We start from the raw sequence: 24,210 nt of genomic DNA, 5'->3' as shown, positions 1-24,210 counted from the left end.
ACAAATATCAATTAAACCTTTCCATTAAAAAAAAAAAAAGAACACCTAGTTTATTGCTTTTGAAGGTACATTGTTTACATCAGAAACAGGCAAAGGCTTATCAAAGAAAGTTATCTAGCTGTTGATGGCTTTTGATTATATCCACTTTTTCAAAAGAACCACTAAATAAAACTTTGAATGCAAACAGCTGACTCACTCCCAGTGTTACGTATTCTCACCAAAATGAACAAAGGTTTGCATTCTCCAAGGTGAAGGGCAGGGAAAGAAAGCGTAATATCCAAAAGAATCGCATTAACTACTTGCTTATGAGAAATCAGTAAAAGAAATAAAACCAGTGTTCCCACCAGACAGAATACATTGAAAAAACAGACTAAGGACTGCAGGAAAGGCAGAAAGCTTCTAGCTACAAACACAGTGGCATCACACCAAATGATTCATGTCAAGCAGAAGGAAATATGATGATCTGAAGCACAGGTGTACCTTTTCATAAAGCTTCCTGAAGTTTCTTTTTTGTGTGTTTCAGAAAAGGTAAAAGCGGAACAGACAAGAAAAAAAGTCAAGTAACATAAAAGAGGAAAAGATGCAAGAAAGCAAGACAAAGGACTGAGAAGTAGGACAGACTACAGCAATGTGATCTGAAAACTGCTTAGAGGTCAAGTAAGCAAAGTGAAAGGTATGCTCATTTCTCAAAAGAATCTGCAGGGGAACTAAAGGGAAGAAGGGTAGGCAAGGGGTTATTTTGTTTGTTTTTATTTTGGGGTTGGTTTGGCGTTCGGGGTTTTTTTTTAAATATATTTATATACACACACACAGAGTGCAAGTTTGTCTAAAGAAGTGATACTACAGATGACAGAATTTACTCCCCTGCAACATATGGAATATCTTGACCTCTCAAGTAAACTAAGCATACAGAAGTGATAAGAACAAAAGGTGCATGTAACACCAGCAGCAATATTACGTTTGGCTTTCCACTACTTATGCCAGTTACTGTACATATATTACATGACTATTATAGAAATGGCACAGCCTCAGACACTTTCCACATTTTATTTACATTTTAAGACTAACTTTAATCTCAATCACATATCCATACATTTCCTTTGTTTCACTAAAACTTAAATGCATGGTTTATTAGAACAAAGACTGTAAACAAATATTTGCCATGTCCAATACATGTAACACAGGAGCTGCTTAACAGAAATTAATCCCCCCATTTTATAAATACAGGTATCAAAACAATCCTGAACATACTTTGTGACACTACTAGTAGTCGGCACCCACACCCTTGCAAAATTAAACAAGATGAGCAACGGTATTCACTGTACCTGCTACCTTAAAACAAATTTAACTGCAGCTCTTTTACTAAGCAAGATGGATAAAGCATGCCATTTATATTTTGCCTTCTCCAGAAATTATTTTCAGTAACATATATTATTCCACAGCAATCTGACACTTTCTGTCATGCTTTCATCTTGTAAAACCTGAATTCCAATTATAGGCTATTTCAGGCTTATGCTTAAATGACAGTGCCTCAATAAGAGAAAAAAAAAAAATTGTGCTGCCTTTTTCTCCCATAGTGCCTGAAAACATATTGGGCATACATATATTATATATATTCTTACAAATGTCCAGGTCATGTATACCAGCTGAAATTCTTTAATGTGTGGGTGTTTGCATTGTGAGATTTAATCAAGACATTAACATGAGTAGAAGGTTGTTGTTTTAAGACAGAAGTTTGAGAATCAGCTAAAATTAATTATTGTAAGTTTGTCCCTCTGGAGGTTGTGGAAGCTTCATATTTTCTTTGGACATCATTAGACGTCTTAGCTCTTGAAGTACAACTTTAATGCTATATGAATTTTGCCATTTTGCTAACACTGGTATGCTCCGTGCATCCACCTGGAAAAAGAAGAGAGAAGTCTAATTTATGATGGAACACAAAATCTCTACATAAATAACTGTTATCAACCTAATTGCTCTAAGAAACAGTCTAAGCATTCCCTGACACCTTCTCTGTGTTCCTAAAATATTTTAAGGAAAACAATCACATACTTACACACAGATACCGATTCTGCAATAAAATCCATGCAGGTGGACCCTTCCATCTGTGCTGCTACTTATATTAGTGGGAAGGAAAAGAGGAGGGGAGGAGGACATCAGCAAACTGTTCACTGCAAAACTGGAGCTGCTATCTCACAAAATTTATAGTTTTTTTCAAATTACCCCAAAAAAAGAAAAGTCATCACCTTCACTATGCTAATATATGCACCTGGGTGTTCCCCAGTTCTTTAAAAGAACCTGCCACACAAGAGTCCATAGAATACCTCTCTAAAGGAACATTTCCCTTATTATTTCTTTGCTACAAGTATTATTAGTGATTTCTTTCACATCCATGGTGCTTCTGATACATCTAGAGCCACTACATGTACTAAGAAATGTCTTGAAATACTGAAATAACTGATTTGTAATGCTTGGACATTTCTTAGTTCCTTGCATCCTTCTCACAGTAAGTCATCTTATGGAGCCGTGAAGATTACTGTACATCACTTACCAATTGGAATATGAACTGAAAGGAAAGGACATGGGACTTCTCCTATGCGTTTATAAAACCTGTGGGACAATTTACACAATTATATTATAACAGGAGGTTTCCATATGAAAGTCAGCAATTGAAAGTCATCCTGGGAATTGTTTTGGCAGCAGGTTAAGTCCCAGCCCCTGCACAGAGGAACTTAAGAGCACAGAGGGGTCTACAGCTGTGCAACTGCAAAGCAGGCCCTGGGGCAGGAATAGGGCTATTGTATGCTACTGGATTCCTTTGCTAGAGTAGCACGGGCAGCCCACATGGCTACAAGAGTGCTGGAAACTACTGTTTTCTGATTTAGGCAGCATAAAACATCAAGAAGTTTCTTATCCCATCTTAATTAGGGCAAGCTGAAAGAAAAAAACCTGGAATCAGAAATAAGAATATTAACACAGATGTTTTATTTCTAGATTATTTGAAGTGAGGCTGTCTATTTTCAGAACACCAGACGAGACTAAACCTTTTTGTAGGAGAAAACTGAGGCCAAGGTTTAACAACATGCTGGCTTGGGCAGCAGTACTATCCCAAGAAACTTCTGCTCCCTCTCTTGTTCCTTTAACAGTGCTACTGCCTATCAGCTCAGGTAAACCACATACGGGGAAATATTTTCTGAACTGAACTGACAGAACCCACCCAGTTTAAAACAACACCTTCCAAAGAAGTCCCTAAGCAGGATCCTTGACCTTATTCATAGCTCAGCACTATAAGCATTTCTTTTCACACAATTTGTCCTCAAGAGTCAGGAACCCCTTAAAGTCAGCAGAGTTGCCAACGACAGTGTATCATCAAGCCACACTACAAAAGGCAGTCAGATTACTTAATAATTACAGCAAATGTTCAAAAAAAAGTAAAACAGCATCAAAAGAAAAGCTCTATTATGCAGCAACATCATGTAAGTTTAAAATACATGAGTGTATGAGCTAACACAGAAAGGTTTTGAAAGTTAGCACTGGTGAAATAATCACTGTCATTCCTGTACTATTACTACTTTTTTAAAGGTGTATTTGGGTAACGTGGTAAACAGGAGGCAAAATGGCTGGAAAGGAAGTTGCTCTGTGACTACAGAAACAAACATCTAACTTCAGTCAGGAAATTCTTTTCACACCATCTTCCTTCTCCATGCTCCTTCTCAATTTTGCCTTTGTCAGCTCCCTCAGGTCTGGATGTTTGCCTCACTTACAGCACACAGCAGTCAGTCACCACTGCTGTTCAAATAATGCAGTTCTACAAAGACTGGAACATGAGAGCTGATCACTTAAGAGAATCTCCTCCTGCTTTTCTTTTTTGCTGGGAATTTGCAACAAAAAACTCACAGACTGTAAACTCTGCTTTAACATTGCTATGAATGTTTTCTGACTAAAGACTGCTGCAACGTGACATTTTTGTTGCTTGTTTATCTCAAGTCTCTTTTCTGCAAGTCACGGACTTCTTTCATAACATCTTGCAGTGATGCCTTTTTCTGGTCTTAAAGTCAAGAATCAAACACGGTTAGAAGGGAAAAAGGGATTTTACCTTGGTATTTATTTTAAGGATCCTTAGGTGCACCACGTCCAGGTCAAATGCACCAAAATGCACACCACAATGCCCACCCCCAAAAGATCTGGTATAACATTATAGGTCTTACTAATTAGCATACCTATCAAAGATTCCCCAATGAGAAGCTTGAATGAGCTCCCCTCCCCAAGGAACCTTCCCCTGCATGGTTCTATCTTAGTTTACAGAATGTGTTCTGGAGAGGACCTTAGGGTCTAGGGCACACTATCCTCTACCTACGAAGCTTCTAAAATGTTTAGTCTTCTAGCTGAACAAGCAAGTCCAAGAATGTAGGCAAAAAGCACTAAGAATACAGAAGTTGTAAGAAAGTATAACAGGGGTATAAAAGAAAAGGCAAAAATCTTCATGGCATCAGCAGCAGTAAAGATTTTGGCTCAGGTTCTGTTGTCTGTGTTGCAGAATTGATTTCCAAGTTAGTGCATAATAAACTCACTTTATGAAGAGCAATGAGAAGACAGTTAAAGACATTTAAGAGAGTAACACAAACTATGTTCAAATCATACAAAAGCATTAGGTAATATTCAAATGTGCACCCTGGAACACAGAGGGAGACATTTCAAGGTCACATAAAAGCTAATAAAGCTGCAAACTACAACCTGAAGACTATTTTATTTAGACTATTTTATTGGGGGGGTACACCACTGTGGAACCTTGAACAATAGCAAGAGAAGCAATATATATAATGCATCATCTTTTTCTAAACAGTTGAAAATAAAACAAATTATTTTACACAGTGATGCAAAGTATACAGTGTTTATAATGTTCCTAGTAACTTCAACAAGTAGCAAGGTCTACAGCAAACATACTCAAAGCAGTAACTGGACAGCAGCTTACAGATTTATAGCTGAGACTCCCAAGTGGTTTAAAGGAAACAAGTACTAAATGTAAATGGTATCTAAATGAACAGAAGTGATTGCAAATCCTGCAAGATAGACTGCTGAGGAGCACTATCACAGATGCAAAAATCAGACAACCTTAAAAGACAATGGGAAAGCAAATAGCACATCAGAATGCAACCTGGGTTTTATCAATATGGGATACATAAGTCTCCAAGAGAAAAAACCCTGTAGCACCAGGAATGATAATTTACTGTTTTAGAACAGTGATGCCATTAGCACATAAAGGCGTTTTGTCCAGCTCTACACAAGTACTTGGACTAATTTTTCTGACCTTAGTAATCTAATTCTGTATACAAATACAGCAGCTCCATAGGTAAATTAAAAAGAACAAACCTGCAAAAAACTAACTTGGAGATAAGAAAAGAAAGACAATTTAACAGGGTGCCTCAGAGCACCTAAATCTTCTGAGATAAAATACTCCTGAACTAGTTCTCTCCTTTCCTGCACTAAATTTACCAAACAGTGATTCCTGAAGATACGCTGCTGGCAGAAAAGTTACTTACAAACTCCTCTCTCATAGAATAATCAAACAAAAAGTCAATAAAGTTGTATCTGTCAGTACTGATAAATTCATTACCCACGCGCACTTTTCATGAAAAGTGTAAAAGGATTTTTAAGTCAAGAAAGCTGAGAACCACTGCCCACAGGGCAGTATGAGACTAGTTTCCTTAGATCCCTAGTAACTGCACTTATCCATCCTTCCCCTCCACCACTCACACTCTAACTCAACAGAAATTACCACCCTCTAACACTCCCAGTGTGGGCCCTACTTTTCCACAGATGTTAACTGGCACACATCTCCTGCAAAGCCTACCTTAACAACATTAAAATATTTTGAGTATAACCTGCTAAGATACACAATTTCAGCTGCTGTTTGCCTCAGGTCTCTTTTTGGCAAGTCACCAACTTCTTCCTGACATCTATAAGCAATGTGACCAAAAGCTGGCCACATGTCAAAAACCAGGGTGCCTGCAGAAGCACGGATAGTAGAAGATATCTGCAGATGAAACCCTGCCATTAATTCAAAGAATGCAGCCAACCACTTATGATCTATTAAATGAAAGATGACCAGAAAGTGGGAGAACAGCTTGGAAGAAACACGAAGGAAACTATCAGGAAGCAGCAATATTAACTGCTCCAGGATGCTGAACATGCCCCCGCAGTTTATCTCACAGCTTCTCTAACAAGCACAAAGACAAGATAAAATGCAAGACACTGTGACAATGGCTACATTAAAAATTACATAATAAATGTGTTTTAAATTCATTACTTATGAAAATTCTTTTCATTAAAAATACTATTTAGTCCTATTTAAATCCATTAAAAAAGAAGTTATGCATTTGCATAGTGAATCCTTCATAAGATACACAAGTTTATCTTTTGGGGGGAAAAAGTAATGACGGTTTTATGTAAGAATATTAACTGTTTAAAATCAATTTTTCCTGTAGCAATGACTCAATTTGAACAGTGCTTTTAAAATGACCAGGCAGATTTCCTGTCACAGCAGTCACCTTGTTCCTCAGCAAGCTGAGGGAGTGTAGACTTTTCCAAACAAAAGCTCAAGCTGACCGGCTTCAGTAAACACAAGCGTTCAGGCTCTGCTAGTCCGAGGTCCTGCTTCTGAAAACCAACACCTATACCTTGAGGTATGCAGAGATGAAGCCATGAGAGCATACTTCTTCAGTGAATCACAATAGTACAGGTTCCTACGGTACTAGGAAGAGGTATGAAAATTGTCTTCCAAACATACCTTAAGCAGCTTTTGCTTCTCACACCTTCTCAACAAACACATACCTTTAGACAACAAGCCACAGTTGTGATTAAGTGCATGAGCCAATTTGCAGTAGCAATTTTAACAGGCTCTTCAGGTAGAGTAACATTGTTAGCTACATAAAAGTATTTTCAGAGTAATTTTAGATTATTTCTGAAGCATTAGTGCACTGGTTTTGGACAACCAACCTGAACACTACTCTACAACCCAAAAAAAGTGCAAAAGAACCCCTGAGAACCTCTCCCTCTGCTACTGTCATTGAGACACTTGAGCTTCACATTTCAGTAGTGTTAATTACAGAAATGCAAGTCCACCTTTCTTTTAAATCTTACAAATTATTTAAAATCCAAAGATGCTGATGCACCTTTAGATATTACCTTAACCCAATTAGTCTGCATTCACTGAAGACAAACGTACACACAAATGTGATTGTGCTTCCTGCCGATATATGCATGTACCACTGTAAATGCAAGACAGCTCACACCTCCTCCCATTGAGCAACCAAGCACCTCCCTTGCTCACAGTACTTCAGTACCCAGTGAACAACAGAGTAACAAATTTGCCCGAGCTGCTGCCATGGCTTATATCTCTGAACTCATCCCACTCTAACTGCGGGATCAGTGAAAGCAACTTACTGCAAATCGATCTTTGAAATGAAAGTGATTACCATCTGTATCTATTAAGACCGAAGCTCAGAATCACCTCGAATTTGAATAAATCCAGTATAAACGAAACAAGAGTATAAATACACCAGTTCATTACAGGTGAATTAATACATCCAGAGTGAGTCTCATCAGAAATAACCTCCATTTTTACTCAATGGAAACATCAGAAAGAGTTTGTAATATTCCTGCTACAATATGAAACTAATCCCCTTTTATAAAAGTATTATGAGGGAAATACCTACACACAGCTTAAACACTTGCTGTTTTCCTGCTCAAAACTAAAACCTTCATCTTCATTTGAAAGAAACAACTGTGTCAATATTATAAATAATGCTCGTCTTATTGGTAAGCCACAAAAAGCCACAAAGATTTGAAGTAGTACGCCACCAAAACTCAATTTACATCTGTATTTGTATTATAAAAATTAAATGCAAAAGCTCTGTCCAACATGCATATTCCTCACCTGATTTTCACAGAATTATTTTTTAGTATAAATTAACAACATGGTTGATCTTACCATTTCAACTTACCATTCCATTGGAATTATTTATTCCATTCATATTAATTTTAGTTACAAATCTAACTGTAGGAGGTGCTTCTGGATATTTAGGTCCACACTCTACTTTCAGACTGTATATTCTGTTTTCATAGTTTGTCTAGAAAGCAAAAAGACAGACTAATGCATTTCACTGAAAGCTAAATATTAATAAATCTTTTAAAAGCAGAGCAAAGGCAAGAGGAACAACAATTAAGAAATATGAAATAAATATAATTTTTTTAATATTGTGTACCAACTGAAGGTCTTGGATTACTGACCAATTTCCACTGTTTTCGTTATATTGATTACTTCATAATTATGCATAAATTACACTGCTTATTGACTATGCCATACACAAGTTTTAACACAATTCTTTTTTTAATTCACATTTGCTCTCATCCTTTCTATCTGCCTGCATCCTCAAAACAACAGTGGCACAGTACAGGAGTAAGAGAAATCAATTAGCTTTAGGAAAATTACCACCTTCCCCTATAATGAAATACCTAACACTGTAAAAAAATTGAAAATGGACAAAGATGAAGATGCCAGTAACTCAACAGTTAAGATACAAGCAAAAACAAAATAAAAATAGGACCTGCAAAAGAAATATATTCTGGAAGTAGTTAGCACTACAGAAAATACCTGAAACTTCTGCAGCTGAGAATTACTTGGTTTACTGGAGGATTTATGGGCTTGGACAGTAAAGCGACTGCTAGTTTGCAGATGTCATTCCAAAGTGACCATGGAAGAGATAATTCTAAGTGCAAGTATACTTTGAGAAAGTTAAAGGCCAGATAAAAGTCATCTTGTCCTGCTACAGGTAACATAGCTGGTACCGCAGGCAAGAAAATACACTAACAAAAATTCTCATTATTCATTCAGCCAAAACAATTTACTTCCCCAGAGAAGGATGCTGTCAGTTATAGTGAAAATATGCCAAAATGTATATAACTCTGCTCACAACTCAGGAAAATCCCAAGAACAGCACTAATTCCCATTCCCTTATTCCTATCCAGGTGGCTTCTCAATTTTGCTCAGTTTATCAAGTCATTGTTTTACTGCAAGCCAAGCGTCTCTGGCCAGCTTCCCAAAAAAACTAAAATCCCATTTTCTGGAAGTCAGAAAAATGTTTCCTTTAACCCAAAACAAATCTTACTCTCCTCTCTCTCTATTGGGTCACCTTTCAAATGAAGAAAAAAAAAAACCTGGTAAGCAATTTTTTGCACAGCTCTAGGGAAGCCACATGTGAACTTCACAGACAGTATTAGCAACTTTCTCTATGTTTTTCCTAGCTGCACCATCTACATAACTCAGTCAATTCCAAAAAACACTCATCTTCTACAGACCCTGAAACTAGATATGCAATTCTTCTCAAGGTGCTGCCACTGGCTTGGGAGCTAGCTGGTGGCTTCCACTTTCTACAGCCCCTACATATTGCAAGTCATTCTATCTGCAAGACTGCATGTCCCTGAAATGGCACAAGACATACTATTTGCATGCACTCTTTATCATAAAGAAAATAAAATTACAGAACTACAAATTGACCAGGACTAAAAGTGTATCCCATGCCGGGTTGAGTAGTTTTATTATTTTTTTTAAAACACATGGGACCTTACATAGTAGTATTGTAAGTATAGTATTAAACACATCATCATCTCTTTTCAAAGGTGTAGTAGTCCACCTTAGGTTGAACAAGAAAGCAGTCATAGACAGTTCTGGTGGGCTTTTGGAGAGCCAGGGAGACCCTATGACAGCTAGGTCAAATTTTCAAGTTTTTATCCCAACACATTAGACTACAAACTTTCTTCGAAGTGTACGCAAACACTGATTCCACAGAAGCTAATATCTCAAGCATACAGTCATCATGATTATATTTTAAACCTGCCCTTTCCCAACTGCACCCAAATCTGAGGAGCTCAGCAAAGTCATTCAGGTGCTCAAAGCAGCCTACTGCAAGTTGCAACGGATTTCCAAAAGAAGCTTGAATTACACTGACTCTGTCTCTGGAACTCTGCTGCTTTGCAAGACATTATCTGCACTGAGGCAGAGTTCTGATGTCTGTCTTGGACAGTTCATTCCATAAGCCCTGCAGCACCAAGGGACATACAAGATAGTTCCCATTCTAGCAGTCAAAGCCATGTGCTAACTTAGGGCTACTTAGATAGCTTCATTTAAAGGTCTCAGTTACACACTGATCTTTTGCATCATACTGTAACTTATGAGAAAGTGTGCAGTAACTTAAGTACAGATGTCTCCACTCATATCTGATGTGCCTGATACACACAAGAGGTGATTACTTGTCTTGCAGGTTGTATCAGGCTAAATGACATTCTATAGAACTTCAAAGGTCAGGATTGAGATAACTAAAAGCTGCTTAGTCTTTAAGCACGATTCAACTGAAATTCTGGAAGTGTTATACTGAAAGACTATTTGATAAAACTTGTGGAAGTTGAAAATAAATTGCCAGTTTACTACAAAACTGAAATTGCCAGGCACATATGATAAAATGGGGAAAGACAGTTACCTGTTTATTTTTACTATCAGTGCATACTTATGTGCAGTAACAGTGGAAATACAGAATGAATATACTCATAACTCAGTAAAATACACCTCAGATCACACCTGGCTTTTACACACAGCTGCAGAAACAGGGGAACCTAAACTGAAACACTTAGATGCCAGAAAGTGAGGAATTATACACTATTTCTACAATTTCATGCACTGAATTTTAACTAATTCCTTTACACTGTAGAACACTAACATGTTTTAGCATTTTGTATTGCCTAAAAACCTAACAAAAATGTTTTAATTCATCACACTTACCCTTGGTGGCCCAATAATCATTCCTGTCCATCTGGTAAGTGTCATATCTTCATCATCTTCAAGGCCCCAGCTTACTGTACCATCACCTACTCCCTTCTGCCCTTCTTCAAGTTCTTCCAACAAGCGAAAATTACGAGGTACTTTAACTAGAGAAAATGGAATAGTGTAATTAATACTGCTCACATTAAGGAAAAGGTAAACAAATTCATTGTTTTTATATGTTACACCCTGGCAAGTGCTGAATGTATTTTCCAAGTTAAACAAATATTGCCTGAATGAATTTATTTAGCAGTCTAATTGCTTTGAAGCAACTAACTGCTTCACTGGAAGTTAATTACTACCAAGTAATACCAATACAAGCCATAAAATATAAAAATAGGACAGCTCTCTTTAGTCCAAGATAGCTTAACTCAGATTCTCTTTCCCAAGCACAATACTGTTTAGATCCAGTACATTTCAAAATCAACTGACCGTCTGTCAAGTTCTAATCAAGCAGAATCCACATAAAATCAATATGGCAAATTTACTCCAAAACATAATTAAAGAATGTAACATTTAACACAGATTATCCTAATAAATGTAAACTGTAAGGCTGAAATATTTTCACTTGATTTCACTTGTTTTTAAAAAACCCAACAAAAGACTAATATCTGAAAACAAATTGAAAATTAAGTCTTTTTTAATCTAGTGATTAATACTGCTACTTGCCAGAGGAGAGAAAATAACACAGAAGCATTGATTAAATTGTTAAAGAGAGATAAAGACATATTCACAACAGAATATGAAGATGCCTTTAGAGAGCACCAACTAATAGTCACTAACTGAACTATAATTACTGGATTTTTATTATTATGGATGAAAACAGGCAGATATTGATAGATATTAAACAACTGGATTCTTAATTCCTTTACAGTATAGAAGCTACAATGGTACTTCAGCACTGATGGAGGGAAGAAAGCTAATTAACACTTGTGCACACAATCATGGAATGCTTTTATTTTTAAATAATATATGCACAATGATGTAGTAACAATATTATAATACCATAAAATTTCCATTTACTTATAGCTGCTTATTGTTACGTATTTTTTCTTATAGCTTCTTACAACTATAGTATATTCCATGATTTTCATTAAAAATCCTTTCCTGTACTGTAAGAATCCAGGTGCTCCATAAAACTAAAACTTAAGACTGGGCACACATGATGTTATTAGCAAGTTTGAAAAAGATGAGGGTCAAATAAAACCATTTTTCATATCAGTTATTCAGTCACTGAAATTTCAGGTTTTACATTACATTAGTCTGTACTCTGTCAGGGTCCCTTCCCCCCACCATGTGGTCCTGGGAGAGGGGCCCCGCGGGGGAGAAGCGGCGTTTCCCTGCCCCTGCTCAGCCTCGTTCCCCATTGGTTGGTTTGTGTTTCCCTGCACAGGCAAGGACCCTCGGGTCCCGGGATTGCCTCGGATCCTCGGCAGAGCCCCGGCCATGTGGCTGGGGAAATAAACATCTCTGAAACAGCTATCAAGAATCTGTCCATATATATTTCTTTTCCACGGGCCTCGTTGTCTGATACACGTGTTGCAGTATCCCCACTGTGACAGTACTCCAAGCAGTCTCCATGCAAGAAACAAAGAGCTTTATATAATATACAATAACAATATACAATATTATTATTTAGTCAGTATGCAAATATATGGACCAGTATAGATACATATACCTTTTAGTAACTCTTCAACTAGCTTATCTTGCAGAACTGTAACCTCTCTTAAACAGTGTTTAAAACTTTTTTTTTCAGTAACACACACTAAGGAGAGGCTTCCGAAAATTGCAGAAACTATGGTCTCCAAGTCCTCCAAATTCCCAGGGAAAAGCATTAAGAGTACAGTATCAGAACAGTGCAAGGAAATTAAGTCATTCATGTAAGGCCTCACCTTCCTTCCTTCCTTGGTACTACCGCTCATCTGAGCCCATAATGAGCTACTTCAGCTTGCTAACGGAGCAGAAAATTACACATTTTGGCCAGTCTTCTGACAGCTTAACAAACCAGCCCAGCCAGCACACGTACTATTACCCAAAAGCACCAGCAGAGTACATCAAGAAGTAGATCATTTCTCAGTATTTCTGCATAGATCCTTTTATAAAGCTGCACTGAAATGCATTTGCCCATTCCTCTGGTCCCATCCTGATTTGTGATTAACATTATGACAGTACATTTACATATCTAATTCAGACTAGAGATGAGAAATTACAATCACACTTCAATCACATTATAGAGCACAAAGTTTTCACTTTTACTCCAGATTCATACATGTTCTGGAGTTGAGTGTGCCAGTAAAAATAAAAAATAAACTAGAATGATCAACTTCTACTTTGCATCACATGACTGAATAGATTCTGACTGGTATGTGCAGTCTCAAATTAAAAAAACCCACAACAACCTCCACCCACAAACCCCATGTACTTTAGCATTCACACATTACTTGAGACTTTCCCAGTATCTTAAATCCACCATTTCTCAGAAGTCCTGCTCTGACTGCAGAACTTCTGAATCACAGTTTAGTTCTTTAAAAAGAACATAAAAGATGGTACCAAACATGCTTTAAGTTTATTTCTGATCATGTGCTATCACCTTTCAGTACAGCTGAGATGACCCAACTGATCATTGTCCAGATGTTCCATGCCTTCTCCCAGAACTCTGTTGCTCTTGCAATAACCAGGCTCCTCTATTAGTCAAATTGTCACACTAATTTAGCAAAAAAGCTGGTTTTCCTTCAGGCAAAAATCAAATCCAACCAGTTAATCAACTGAATTGACTCAGGAAAAAAGAACAACAAATGCCAGAGCTGACTGCTGTGTCTCTCAGTGCCTTCCTTTGCAAAATCATGGGTGTGAGGACAAAGGAGCTTTTTGTGACAAAAAGCCACTGCACTGACTCAGCTGTATCATAAAATTGTACTCAACACATTAAACTGTAGGAGATGACACTAGAAAATAACAACCCCTTGTGATGAACTGACCTGTGTTCATCACATTTTTTCCATTACATTATGTGTGCTCACTGGTTCCCATAACTGCCCAAGGGGAGCAGTGAAGGACTTGGGAAACCTCCAGAACATCTCCAGAAAATAATTTAGATGTGCTCTGAAAGAGACAAAAACATCTGAGAGCAAGTGCCAGGTTTCCCACACTAACATTCTTGTCAGTGATAGAACTAAGTAGCAAAACACTTTTCTGAAGTTAAAAATAAGAGTAAAAAAAAACCTTGTGTTAAAAAAAAATACACAAAAACCCCAACAAAAAACCCAACACACATGCACACAAAACCCTGTCAACATCAACAAAACTCTCCCCCTCCAAACCCACTAAACTGTTTCTATGTCCCTGGCATACAGGATTAATGTTTTATCATCAATACTTCCAATTTAACTGAAGTAATTACTGAATGTTTTAATAGAAAACCATTATTGCTAGATTTCTGACAGGTGACATGGAATACTTAAACAGAGGGGATGTAAAAAAAAACCAAACAAAAAACAAACAACCAAACCAACAAAAAACAAGCCCTTATTATAATTTATAATTACAGTATTAGAAACTTCCAGAAAACTAGCTCAAATTAAGTATTGTCTTGAGCATCCACTCATGCCCTTGTGCACACTATTACACTCTACATGCTTGTTTTGATCATGCTATAACCTTCACACAAAACAAATTTACCTAGCTTGAAGAATGGAACACATGTGCAACATTGTGCCATCTTTCCAGTAAAAAACAACAAGAACTTCTGTCTAGAAGTCCAGTCAAGGATGATCTGGATTTTCCGGAAATTAAGTTTGCTCCTAGTATAAATAGAAAGTTAAAAAATTCTTTTTCTTCTCACTATTTCACATATTTCAGAAGGCACACTCTAAACTGCATGTTAATAGTGCATATATAACTCGCAGTTTTGTCTCTAATCCAGACAATGCAATTCATCAAATATTTGCTAAGAGCTTTGAAATATTCCTGACTGAATTTGAGTAAGAATCCTTATTTCATTTACAGAATTTGGGCAATGAAACAACATCTTTCTGTTCTCATGTGCAGGTCACTAGCAGTATGAAATCACAGAAACCAGCACCATTCTTGCGCTGACTACCAGACCTCAGGTGTTCTCCCCAATGCCACTTGCTGATGGGACCACTGAGCAGCTTCACACGGGCACAGACAGGTTGGGTTTACTCTCTGTAACACGCACGCCTCAGGTAAAAGCTCACATTTCCAAGTGAAGGGGATTAAAGCTGTCGATTTTATCACTGGCAGAGCTATAGGAGTGGTAAATTCCCCTCAGCAGGCTGTGCTTTACAGCTCAGTACAATACTGCATCCAGCACAGCTCTTTAGCAGGACTAAAGCTCTGCATGTGAAAACATACTTGGGTTCATCCAGATTAAGAAAACAAAAAACGAAAGCAATACCCCCCACCCAGCCTCTCTTCATTTTATCTGCGAAGTTCACCTCACTGTGGATTTTACTGACAAATAGCCTCCTGACAACCCTGCCCACAAACTGTCACAGGAACTGCCAAACAACTTTTTACCAAATTCTCACAAACAGCTGAACTAAGTATATTTCACTTAAACAAGCAAAACATCACTCATGCGTACATATACCAATAGTTTTTAACTTAAAAATTTCATCATGAAACTGGACTAAGAAATCCGTGAAATTATCAGTGAATTTAATACCTTGGAATTAGAAGAGAATGAAAAAAGTCTCAATAAATAAAGCCCTTAATTTAAGCATGAGGGTCTACTTTCATATATATGGAGCTACTTCAGACATTACATTCTAAATCTCCTTAGAAATAAGAAACACACTACCACAAAGGACAAGTCAGGAAAAAAGTTATAGCTATGCTTTTATCCAGAATCTGCATAACCTGGGAAAAAAAAAAATCAGGAAACAAAATAAAAAGGAATCTTCCGTGTCCATTAGTAGCACCAACAACTTTCACTGGAGTAACAAATGAGAATTGCCTGGATGGACCTGCTCTTGCTAGTGTGTTGACACAGTTCCACAGTTGGCCATGTCATGTCACCCAGTGATATGGGGATTTAATCAGCAGCATCAAGACAGAACACACAAGCATACTTATGTGAACTTATGTCAGATTTGACAGAGCTCACTGAATACATTAAATCACATTTTTAAACAATTCACATGGACACACTCCTGCAAATAGAATTGGCAGACCAAGCTCCTCACACATCAAATGATTCTTTGCTGTGTAACAAGGCAAGAGTGGGATAACCTACACTCTGCTCTTCTCCCTGCAGGTTATAAAAGGGAACCATAACCCCAATTTTTCATAGATTGGCTCAGAGCCTAAAGTGTGAAATTTTCTGTTACACCCAAAACTATGTTTTTTAGAGTAATTGTCCATAACAATATCCACACCCACATTCGGTTTCTCTTAAAATCTCCCCCAGCTCTTGACTTCAATCACTCCTGAAAGTTACATCAGTACCAGGACCATTTTATCATAGTTAAACCAGCACACCCCACACCACCAACACTCCAAAAGACAGCTCCATAAACAAATCCTGATAAGGACACAAGAACAAGTTATATCAAAAAATCATACGTTAACAAAGTTAGGATACTGTCAGGGACGCTATTCTTCCTGATTGAGATAGCTATGTCAGGGAAACTCTGTAGTATGAACAATTTTGAATATATGAGTTAGCTCTTGCCCACTGACTTCCAACAAAACAGAAATTCAAAAGTATGTTCAGCTTGGTAACAAAAAGAAAAACCTCTCAAACCCCATTTATCAGCTTCAGGCTCGCAGCGAAGTAAGTATTTCCTAAGGACAGGGAAACAGGGGAAGCATGTCAGTCTTGCAAATTTCAACCCATAATACAATTTCTCCTGGGGCAGGGAGAGGAAAAAAAAAATACACTGAGAAACACAGAGAAAACAACTTCTTCCTTTCAGTTTCTGAACAATTCATCTTGCTCTGGACAAAATGAAGTAAAAACCTGAAATGCTGTACTAACAACAGTCCACACACCCACAAAAAGAACATAAAATTACAAAAGCCTCAAATAGGCCCTGAAATGGCCAATACATTAAAAACAAAACAAACAAAAAAAATAAGGAGAGAGGGAAGAGGGCCAGGGCATGTGCAATACTAACACATTCTATTTTGGGCTGCAGAAGATATTCCTCTGAAAAAAGCTTTTTTTTTGTAAACTTGATGTGTATTCTTGTTTGCCAGTTACCCTGCTCACATCACATACTCTTAGACCTAGTAAATATTCTAAAAATACATGCAAGAAAAGCCTTACTATCGGGAACCTACTATCAAGAAATATTACCAGGTGTACCATAATGATATTGCAGTTATCTGAGGTTGATCACAGTAACCAGGCTCCAAAACCCTGAAATATTTCTAGTAACCTGCCTAGTTACTACAACAACCAAGTTGGACACGGCAGTTTAGTCTACAATAGAACTCCATTGCTGGCATTAGTAGTGGAATGCAGCAGTTCAATAATGGACTTTGCCACTCTTGTTGCTCTTGTTTTAAAATCAAGTATGTTACTACACACACAGTAAAAATCACTGTTTCCAATAACCAAGACAACATTATTCTTATTCAAGGTAAATAGACATTTGCAACTGCTTTCCAGGAAAGTTTCAATACATTTCAGTAAAATTCAAGTTCATAATTTTTCAAATCAGTCATATTCTTAAAGCTGCACTTACTCTATGCTATTTTTCTCTACTTTCCTCCAGCAAGTATGTCCCAAAGCACTGAAATTCGAGCAACAGAAGATTCTGCATCAACAGTTTTGAGTTTAAATTGGGAAAGTTCTGTATTATATTAACTCAAATGGTGAAACCAAAGTATTTAGCAGCAATAGGTGGCCCATGCACATTGATTAGGATGAGGCATAAGGTACTAATCAAGACTGCACCTCACAGAGCTGTAAGCAATACCAGTTTAGGTTAGTCTTAATGATTTTGCAGATTTAACTATGCTTACCTGTGGAAATTTTCTAAGAATCTAAGTTCAAGAAGAAAAACAAGTTTGACATAATCAAATAAAACTTCATTTCCATGTAGAAAGAAATTATTCATCCCAAAAGAAAGAAACACAACAAGTAACTTGAAGAATTAATAAGAAAAGAGATGAGTAGAAGGTAAGACTCCACAGCTCAAGTAAGCAAATGTACATCAATGAACACTATAGAGCAAGTGGCCATTTATTCACTGTGTTCAATGCTCACTGTAATTCAGAGCCAGTTTTGCTACAATACGGAACAGCTATGAACTGGTAAGAACTAAATGGGTTATTGCACTTCTCTGCAGGACTAAAACCATATGCACATATATATATATATGGATATATATGGCTATATTTATATAAAAGACTATGTAGGAGCCCTGTAACTGGTAAACCTCTTTTTCCTTTTATAATATTTGAAATTAAGTAAGTTGAAAGCACACAGGATGGAAGACTTCAAGGAAGAGGTACAATTCTAGGAAACACATTGAAGTTAAAGAATGCATTTCATCAGGTTTTTGGGGTTTGCTTTTTTCATATGAAGATATGTCACTTGCTGAGAAACATTTCTCAGCATGAGCCAATCAAGAGTCACAGCAGTGTGAAAGCTATAACCCTTTATCTTAAAACCTAATTTTTGGTTAAAGCTAAGTAAAGTAATATTTGTTTTCAGAATTATATTGGTGAAAATTTCTATTTATTTCACCTAAGTGAAATCTTACATTTGCTAGTATCTTAATAGACACAGTCCAGACCTAAAGTTAGGCTGCATGAAAATAACTTTCATAGGAATTTCCTTTATATTTGAGTCCAGCCACAGCCATAAAAGTTCTAAATATGGCTTATATTAAGAAGGCAGCTAATGAGAAACTGTTAATACAGCAGAAGTCTTGGTCATTTACTGCAACTCAGCATTCAGATTTTGATGGAGGGGAAAAGGGCTGGACAAGTATAGAGGTATTTATTTCTTTAGGGTAGGGCACTAACTTTAATTTAAAAAAAAAACCAAACCAAAACAGTAAAGACAACATAGATTTACAGAAGCAGGGTTTTTTCACCTGGCTTTCCACTTCATATGCATATCCATAACATTAAGACACTATCAACTATCTACTAGTGATAATAATTGAAAATGATAAATTCTGAACAGAACAACGTTTTCAGTAGTAGCTTTAGTTTCACTGGGGTGGGAAGGGAAGAAATTAATTTCTAGAGAACTAGCCATTAGTAGCTGGATTGTCAGACACATACCTGATTTACAAACACGTTAAAATGGCTTAAACCACAAATCTTGATGCTGGAGTAAGAAATCTCAGCGGATCAAAACTGCAAAAGCAACATCAATTTATTCAATATGTTTCAGTTGCTGATGGTTTCACACCAAGAATGACAAGACCTCAAACTTGACTTCTCCAGCAGAGTGCACATTCCAAATACAAAACTTCTTAGGGAAAAGTTTGTACAATTTGAGGTTTTATTAATTATGTTTTTAAGTGTGATAGATTACTAGCAAAACAAATTGCTACATTAACAAGGCATCTTCACCTAAGTCTTCCCTTCTTTTATATTGCCTCCAGAGTAACCAGAAGGAAGTGAGTTAACTCCTTCTGGTAACTTTGATTTCTACCAATTCTGTTCCATAATCCATTGGATTATTTACTGAAGGCAGCCCTGTGGACACGACTCTTCCTGTGACAGTCAATGTCCCCCAGGAAAACATATCATATCTGTTCAGTTTTTATTCACTTCTAACCATGCTCATGGCCCGTCCTCTCTTCCCCTTTCCCCTTATACACCTTTCTCAGAGGAGCAGCAGATGGGGATGCAGCTGCCATTAACCACCTGATTCATCAGAGCTGCTCTACTCTCTGAACAGCACCCATGGAGGAGCCAATCTCTCAAAAATTCCATCAAGTTCTTCCCATTCTGCACCATCTCTCCTTACCAAGGTTCATGCCTCACTGAAAACCTCCATTCCTCCACTCCCGCAGCCCAACTTCCAAATGGCCTCTCCACTCCCCTGATTTTTTATGGAACAACACCCTACATGTCCTAAAGTTGCACAAGGTACAACAGTAAATAAGAGCAAGAGTCATCATAAGCACACCAGCGAGCAGAAGCACAGAGTAGTCACTGGTTACGTGCACACACAGAATAATGTCCAGACCTGAGAGCAACTCCAACTGAACCCAGCCTTGTTAGCAAGGAAGCAACAACATCGCTAGGTCCTTACATTTTCATGCAAATACGATCATCCTGAGTACTGCTGCTGGCATGGAATGACTAATGGTGCTTAAAAAAATTACACTAATGAAGAAGCCTGCTCCACTACAGATATAAACGTTGTTAAGACTACAAAATAGAGAAGGCATAAGGAAACTCTTAGCAAAAACAAAGAGGGGGGAAAAAAAAGAAAGAAACCCCTACCTTCAAAAATTCCCACAAATGTTTTAAGTAATCAAAATACCTCATCCAAAGAAACTTTTTTAACAAGTTACCACACCAACAGAAAACTATAGTATAAAACCCACTAAACTGGACTGCAATCCCAAAAGAAAACTGGTGTAAATTGCTTAAAAGTAATTTTACAAATTTGCATGAATATTAGTGACATTTCTTTATCAGTCTATATTATATCTCAGTGCCATTTTTTTGTTATAAACAAGACCAGTGTAGACTCAGACACTGCATGACCAGTGGTGCCTCACACTATAAGAAAAACCATACAGGTATTAAACAGTTAAGTCACTAAACAACTCAATTGACATCCGGGCTGTTTCGGTGAAGGGTGGAAATGCACAAGCTGACTACGGGTTTAAAACTTAACTCTTTACAGGCAACCACTGAATGAAACACATGAGATATTAAATAGTACAACCACCTTCCCGTATGTTTCAGTGTATGAAATGACAGATAATGAAAAGTGACACGTTGTGATGCTTAATAAACTGAGAATTACTATTTCAATTTTGTACAAAACAATGTAAGGCAGGAAGCCAGCAAGCAGGAGTTAGAAAAGATATCTGTCACTTCAAAAACCACCAGCAATATCAACTGTGATTTAATAGTCTAAGGAATCAAGATTTTACCAGGCAAAGAAATCTTTCTAATTTCTACCCTCAGAAGTTAAAAACTAACCCCCACACTTGTTTAGTACAAATTACCCCACTATTAAAAGCACAAAGCTAAATAAGAAAAAGTTAACAAAAGGTAAAATTGATCGTTTTTTGAACGTTTCATATTAAACCTGACATTGTGTTGGCAGAGAGAAAAAATTGTTTAAAACACACTTTCAAAGTTACCTTTTAAATTACAATGACATAGAACCTTTTTTTTTTCCCCCAGATAAAGGGATAGAAGAAGCAGGAAGCTAGAAGAACCCAGCAGAGCCCAATATCTTGTCACAAAACAGCTTTCTCAGGGTCTGCTTTAAAAGTTAAGAATACAATGTGTGACCCAGATAACATGAGTAGCATCAAGGATTTAGTCTAGCAAAGCTGTAAAGCTGCCTTAAACGGGTTACAAGTCATTGATTAGCAAACAGTTGTTCTAACACTTGCACAAAGGTCCTTTCCAACATGACTCAGCACCTATCCACAGTCCAAAGCATAATAAATAGATAAATATCCTTTATCTATGTAAAACAAATAATGTTATTCTTTCAGTTATACATGTAAGCATACATCTGTGGATATAATCAGCAAATGTACCAATCATCACATATTTAGTAAAAAGAATTGCCATTAAATTATTTTCCTACGTTATTTTCGTAAGTCATACTTCAACCTGCTATTTTCTATACGCTGTGCTACTCAAAAGTTCAAATTATTTAATATTTACATGATCACACATTCCATTTCACTGAGAAGAAAGAAAACTTACAATTCCTCCTCTGGAAAAGTTCTAAGTTATATGAATAAAACTGGACATTTTACTAAGACTATACTGAATAAAGGACACTCCTTTCATATGTACTGGGCAAAATGTTTTGATTTACTCAAGCAAATTGCAAACACACTTAACTATCCAGTTTATGAATAGTCAAAAATGCAGTGGAGGGAGGTGATTTTTTTCTTTATGCTGTTAAATATGTCTAATGCAAGAATTTTTTAAAAGGCCATACCGAATCTATAATTTTTCTGACAATTTTTTTTATCTAGTTGAAGCATCTCATCCTTCTGAAATAAAGACTTTAGAGCTCTGAAGTTCTAAGTGTTGAAGATTCCACTCGTTCCAAAATGCTAACTAGAAATGGTTTAGAGTCACAGACTGAAATCATCACACGTTTTTGAAAAGGCTGTAAACCAGAAGCTCATGTTATTCATAATCAGTCTGACAGCTTCACAGTGATAAGTTTCTGCACTGATTTAATTCAAAATATTGTTTGAATTGTATCTCATTAGTGTATTCCAAATGACAAATACAAAGAAAAACATTCTTTGGGCAGGACAGCATACAGTAAAACCCTTCCAAATACTTAAATCAAGGCTACTTTGAATGCTTTCCCCACAGCACTTTCTTGTCTTTCCATGATCTCTGTTGAGGTTCCCACAGGATAACTGAGACAACAAGGCAACAAAACCTAACAGGAGTAGCTGAACCTGATGTAATACTTTACATAAAGTTTCAGTCAAGATGAAGTACAAGCTATACTGTAGATAAAAAGAGTTAATAGTGCAGATAATAATAAAAGATAACAGAAGAGATAATAGGGTAGAAAAAAGAGCAGGGGCAAAGAGAGAGGAAAGGTCTGTTAACAAAAAGAGGCTGAATAGTTTCACAGCATGTATTTAACACTGCCTCTGGAAAAATCTTCCATAAGGCAAAATACAAACACTAACAAATACATATGTAATTCAATTCCACCAACTACTCATAAGACTTGGAAATCTAATTCTTACATGAGAAGTCTTCTCATGCATGCTTAGGTTTATAGTATGGACCATCTGCCTCCAACTGCTGAGAGGCATATCTTCCTGAAACTCTGTGTTATACCTTTATCCAGGCTAGAATTTTCCAGGATTGTACAGAATAGTTTAGATAATGGGCTTTGATACTATGTCTGATAACATCTTTGAATTTCAAACAAGCTCTGAAACACATAGAAGATTACAAAGTAGGCCACTTTTTTATTGCAGAGGTAAGTTGCTTTGCTGTGAGCACTCTAACACAGCTATTGTGGCAGAAAGACGTAAGTGGGTTTGTATTTAAAGACGGAGTTATAAAACACCAGGAACAAAGAAAGGAAAATGATACAGGCAAAGCTCTGAGAAGAAACAGAGTATCTTGCCTATATATGCCCCAAAGTTGGAAAAGAACTGATGGTCTATATATAGTTTAAAAGCCATTTGTAATCTAGACTTTTCTCAACCCAGCTGAAATTATTTGTGGTTTGTCAAGATGTTTTTAAGCAGGCAGAACAATCACAGTCGCAATTCCTTGTGCATAGGACAGGCTATAAAAACGCTCCACACAGAGTGCTTGCTGCCTCACAGAACACAGTATTTTACTTCTTTTGTTTTGTTTGATTACTTTCAGCTTCAAGAAATCTGTGCTTACAGAGCTAACACTGTAAACCCACAGAACAAACATGGAGGACTGTAAAATTCTAAAAAGCTCTTAAACCAACTTCTTGGACCAGTTCTGGATAAATGAACAATGTGGTGGAGGCGTAAAAGAGAAAATGGGAGGGAGTAATACATCCTTCAAGGTAAAACACAGCAGATAAAAAACAGACAACTATTTGCTCCACAAAGAGAAAAAAAGAGGAAGGAAACGAACATTCAACAGGTCAGAGGAAAAGAGAAGCCTACCTGTGCAGGGTTTGACACAAGACTTTTCCGGACACAAAGTTTAAATTATACCACATCTCCTACATGGAAAAAATTATCTTTAAAACGTTGCTTCTACAACCCACTTATGAATATATCCCTTTATTACTCCTCTGAACGGCCCTTAATCTCTAGGTGTCTCCACACAGGGTGTACATCTTTACCCTACTAAGCCCAGAACAGACATCAGCCTGATTCAGAATGAAGAAGAAAAGAGTTTCAAGGCATTTAAGAGAAAGTGTTGCAAAACATTTCACATTATGGAATATTTTGCAATTGAGGATTTTAAGAGGGGAAGAAAAAAACCCCAAGTTTCAAAGCGAAATAAACCAAAACCAACAACAACAACAAAAGCCCCAACCATTAGGAATGGTACACTTAGTCCATACTTCACAGCTCAGGGAGTCTAGAATGCACTCAAGACCACTTCCAGCCCTGCACTTTTAATACCAGCTTCCTTACTGCTGTAGTCATGCACACTTAAAACTGCTT

The 24,210-nt window shown here is 37.0% G+C and overlaps 1 protein-coding gene across 4 annotated transcripts in view; it reads right to left on the bottom strand.

Moving 5' to 3' along the window:
- Positions 1-1,031: 1,031 nt before the first annotated feature.
- The window catches only part of UBE2V2 (ubiquitin conjugating enzyme E2 V2), a 30,604-nt gene continuing 7,425 nt past the window's right edge, over positions 1,032-24,210 (bottom strand). For 2 of the 4 annotated variants that reach the window (XM_048286535.1, XM_048286536.1), the window contains exons 2-4: positions 10,835-10,980; positions 8,004-8,129; positions 1,032-1,899 (exon numbers count right to left, since the gene is read on the bottom strand). In XM_048286535.1, coding sequence (XP_048142492.1) covers positions 1,753-1,899; positions 8,004-8,129; positions 10,835-10,980 — 419 coding nt within the window. In that variant the 3' untranslated portion in view covers positions 1,032-1,752. Of the gene's footprint in view, positions 1,900-7,990; positions 8,130-10,834; positions 10,981-19,138; positions 19,214-24,210 lie in introns of all 4 variants that reach the window. The other 2 variants (XM_048286538.1, XM_048286537.1) reach the window with 2 other exon arrangements.

Source organism: Corvus hawaiiensis, chromosome 26, assembly GCF_020740725.1.
Source record: "Corvus hawaiiensis isolate bCorHaw1 chromosome 26, bCorHaw1.pri.cur, whole genome shotgun sequence".
In the NCBI taxonomy this organism is placed as follows: Eukaryota; Metazoa; Chordata; class Aves; order Passeriformes; family Corvidae; genus Corvus; species Corvus hawaiiensis.
This window is presented reverse-complemented; position numbering and strand designations above follow the sequence as displayed.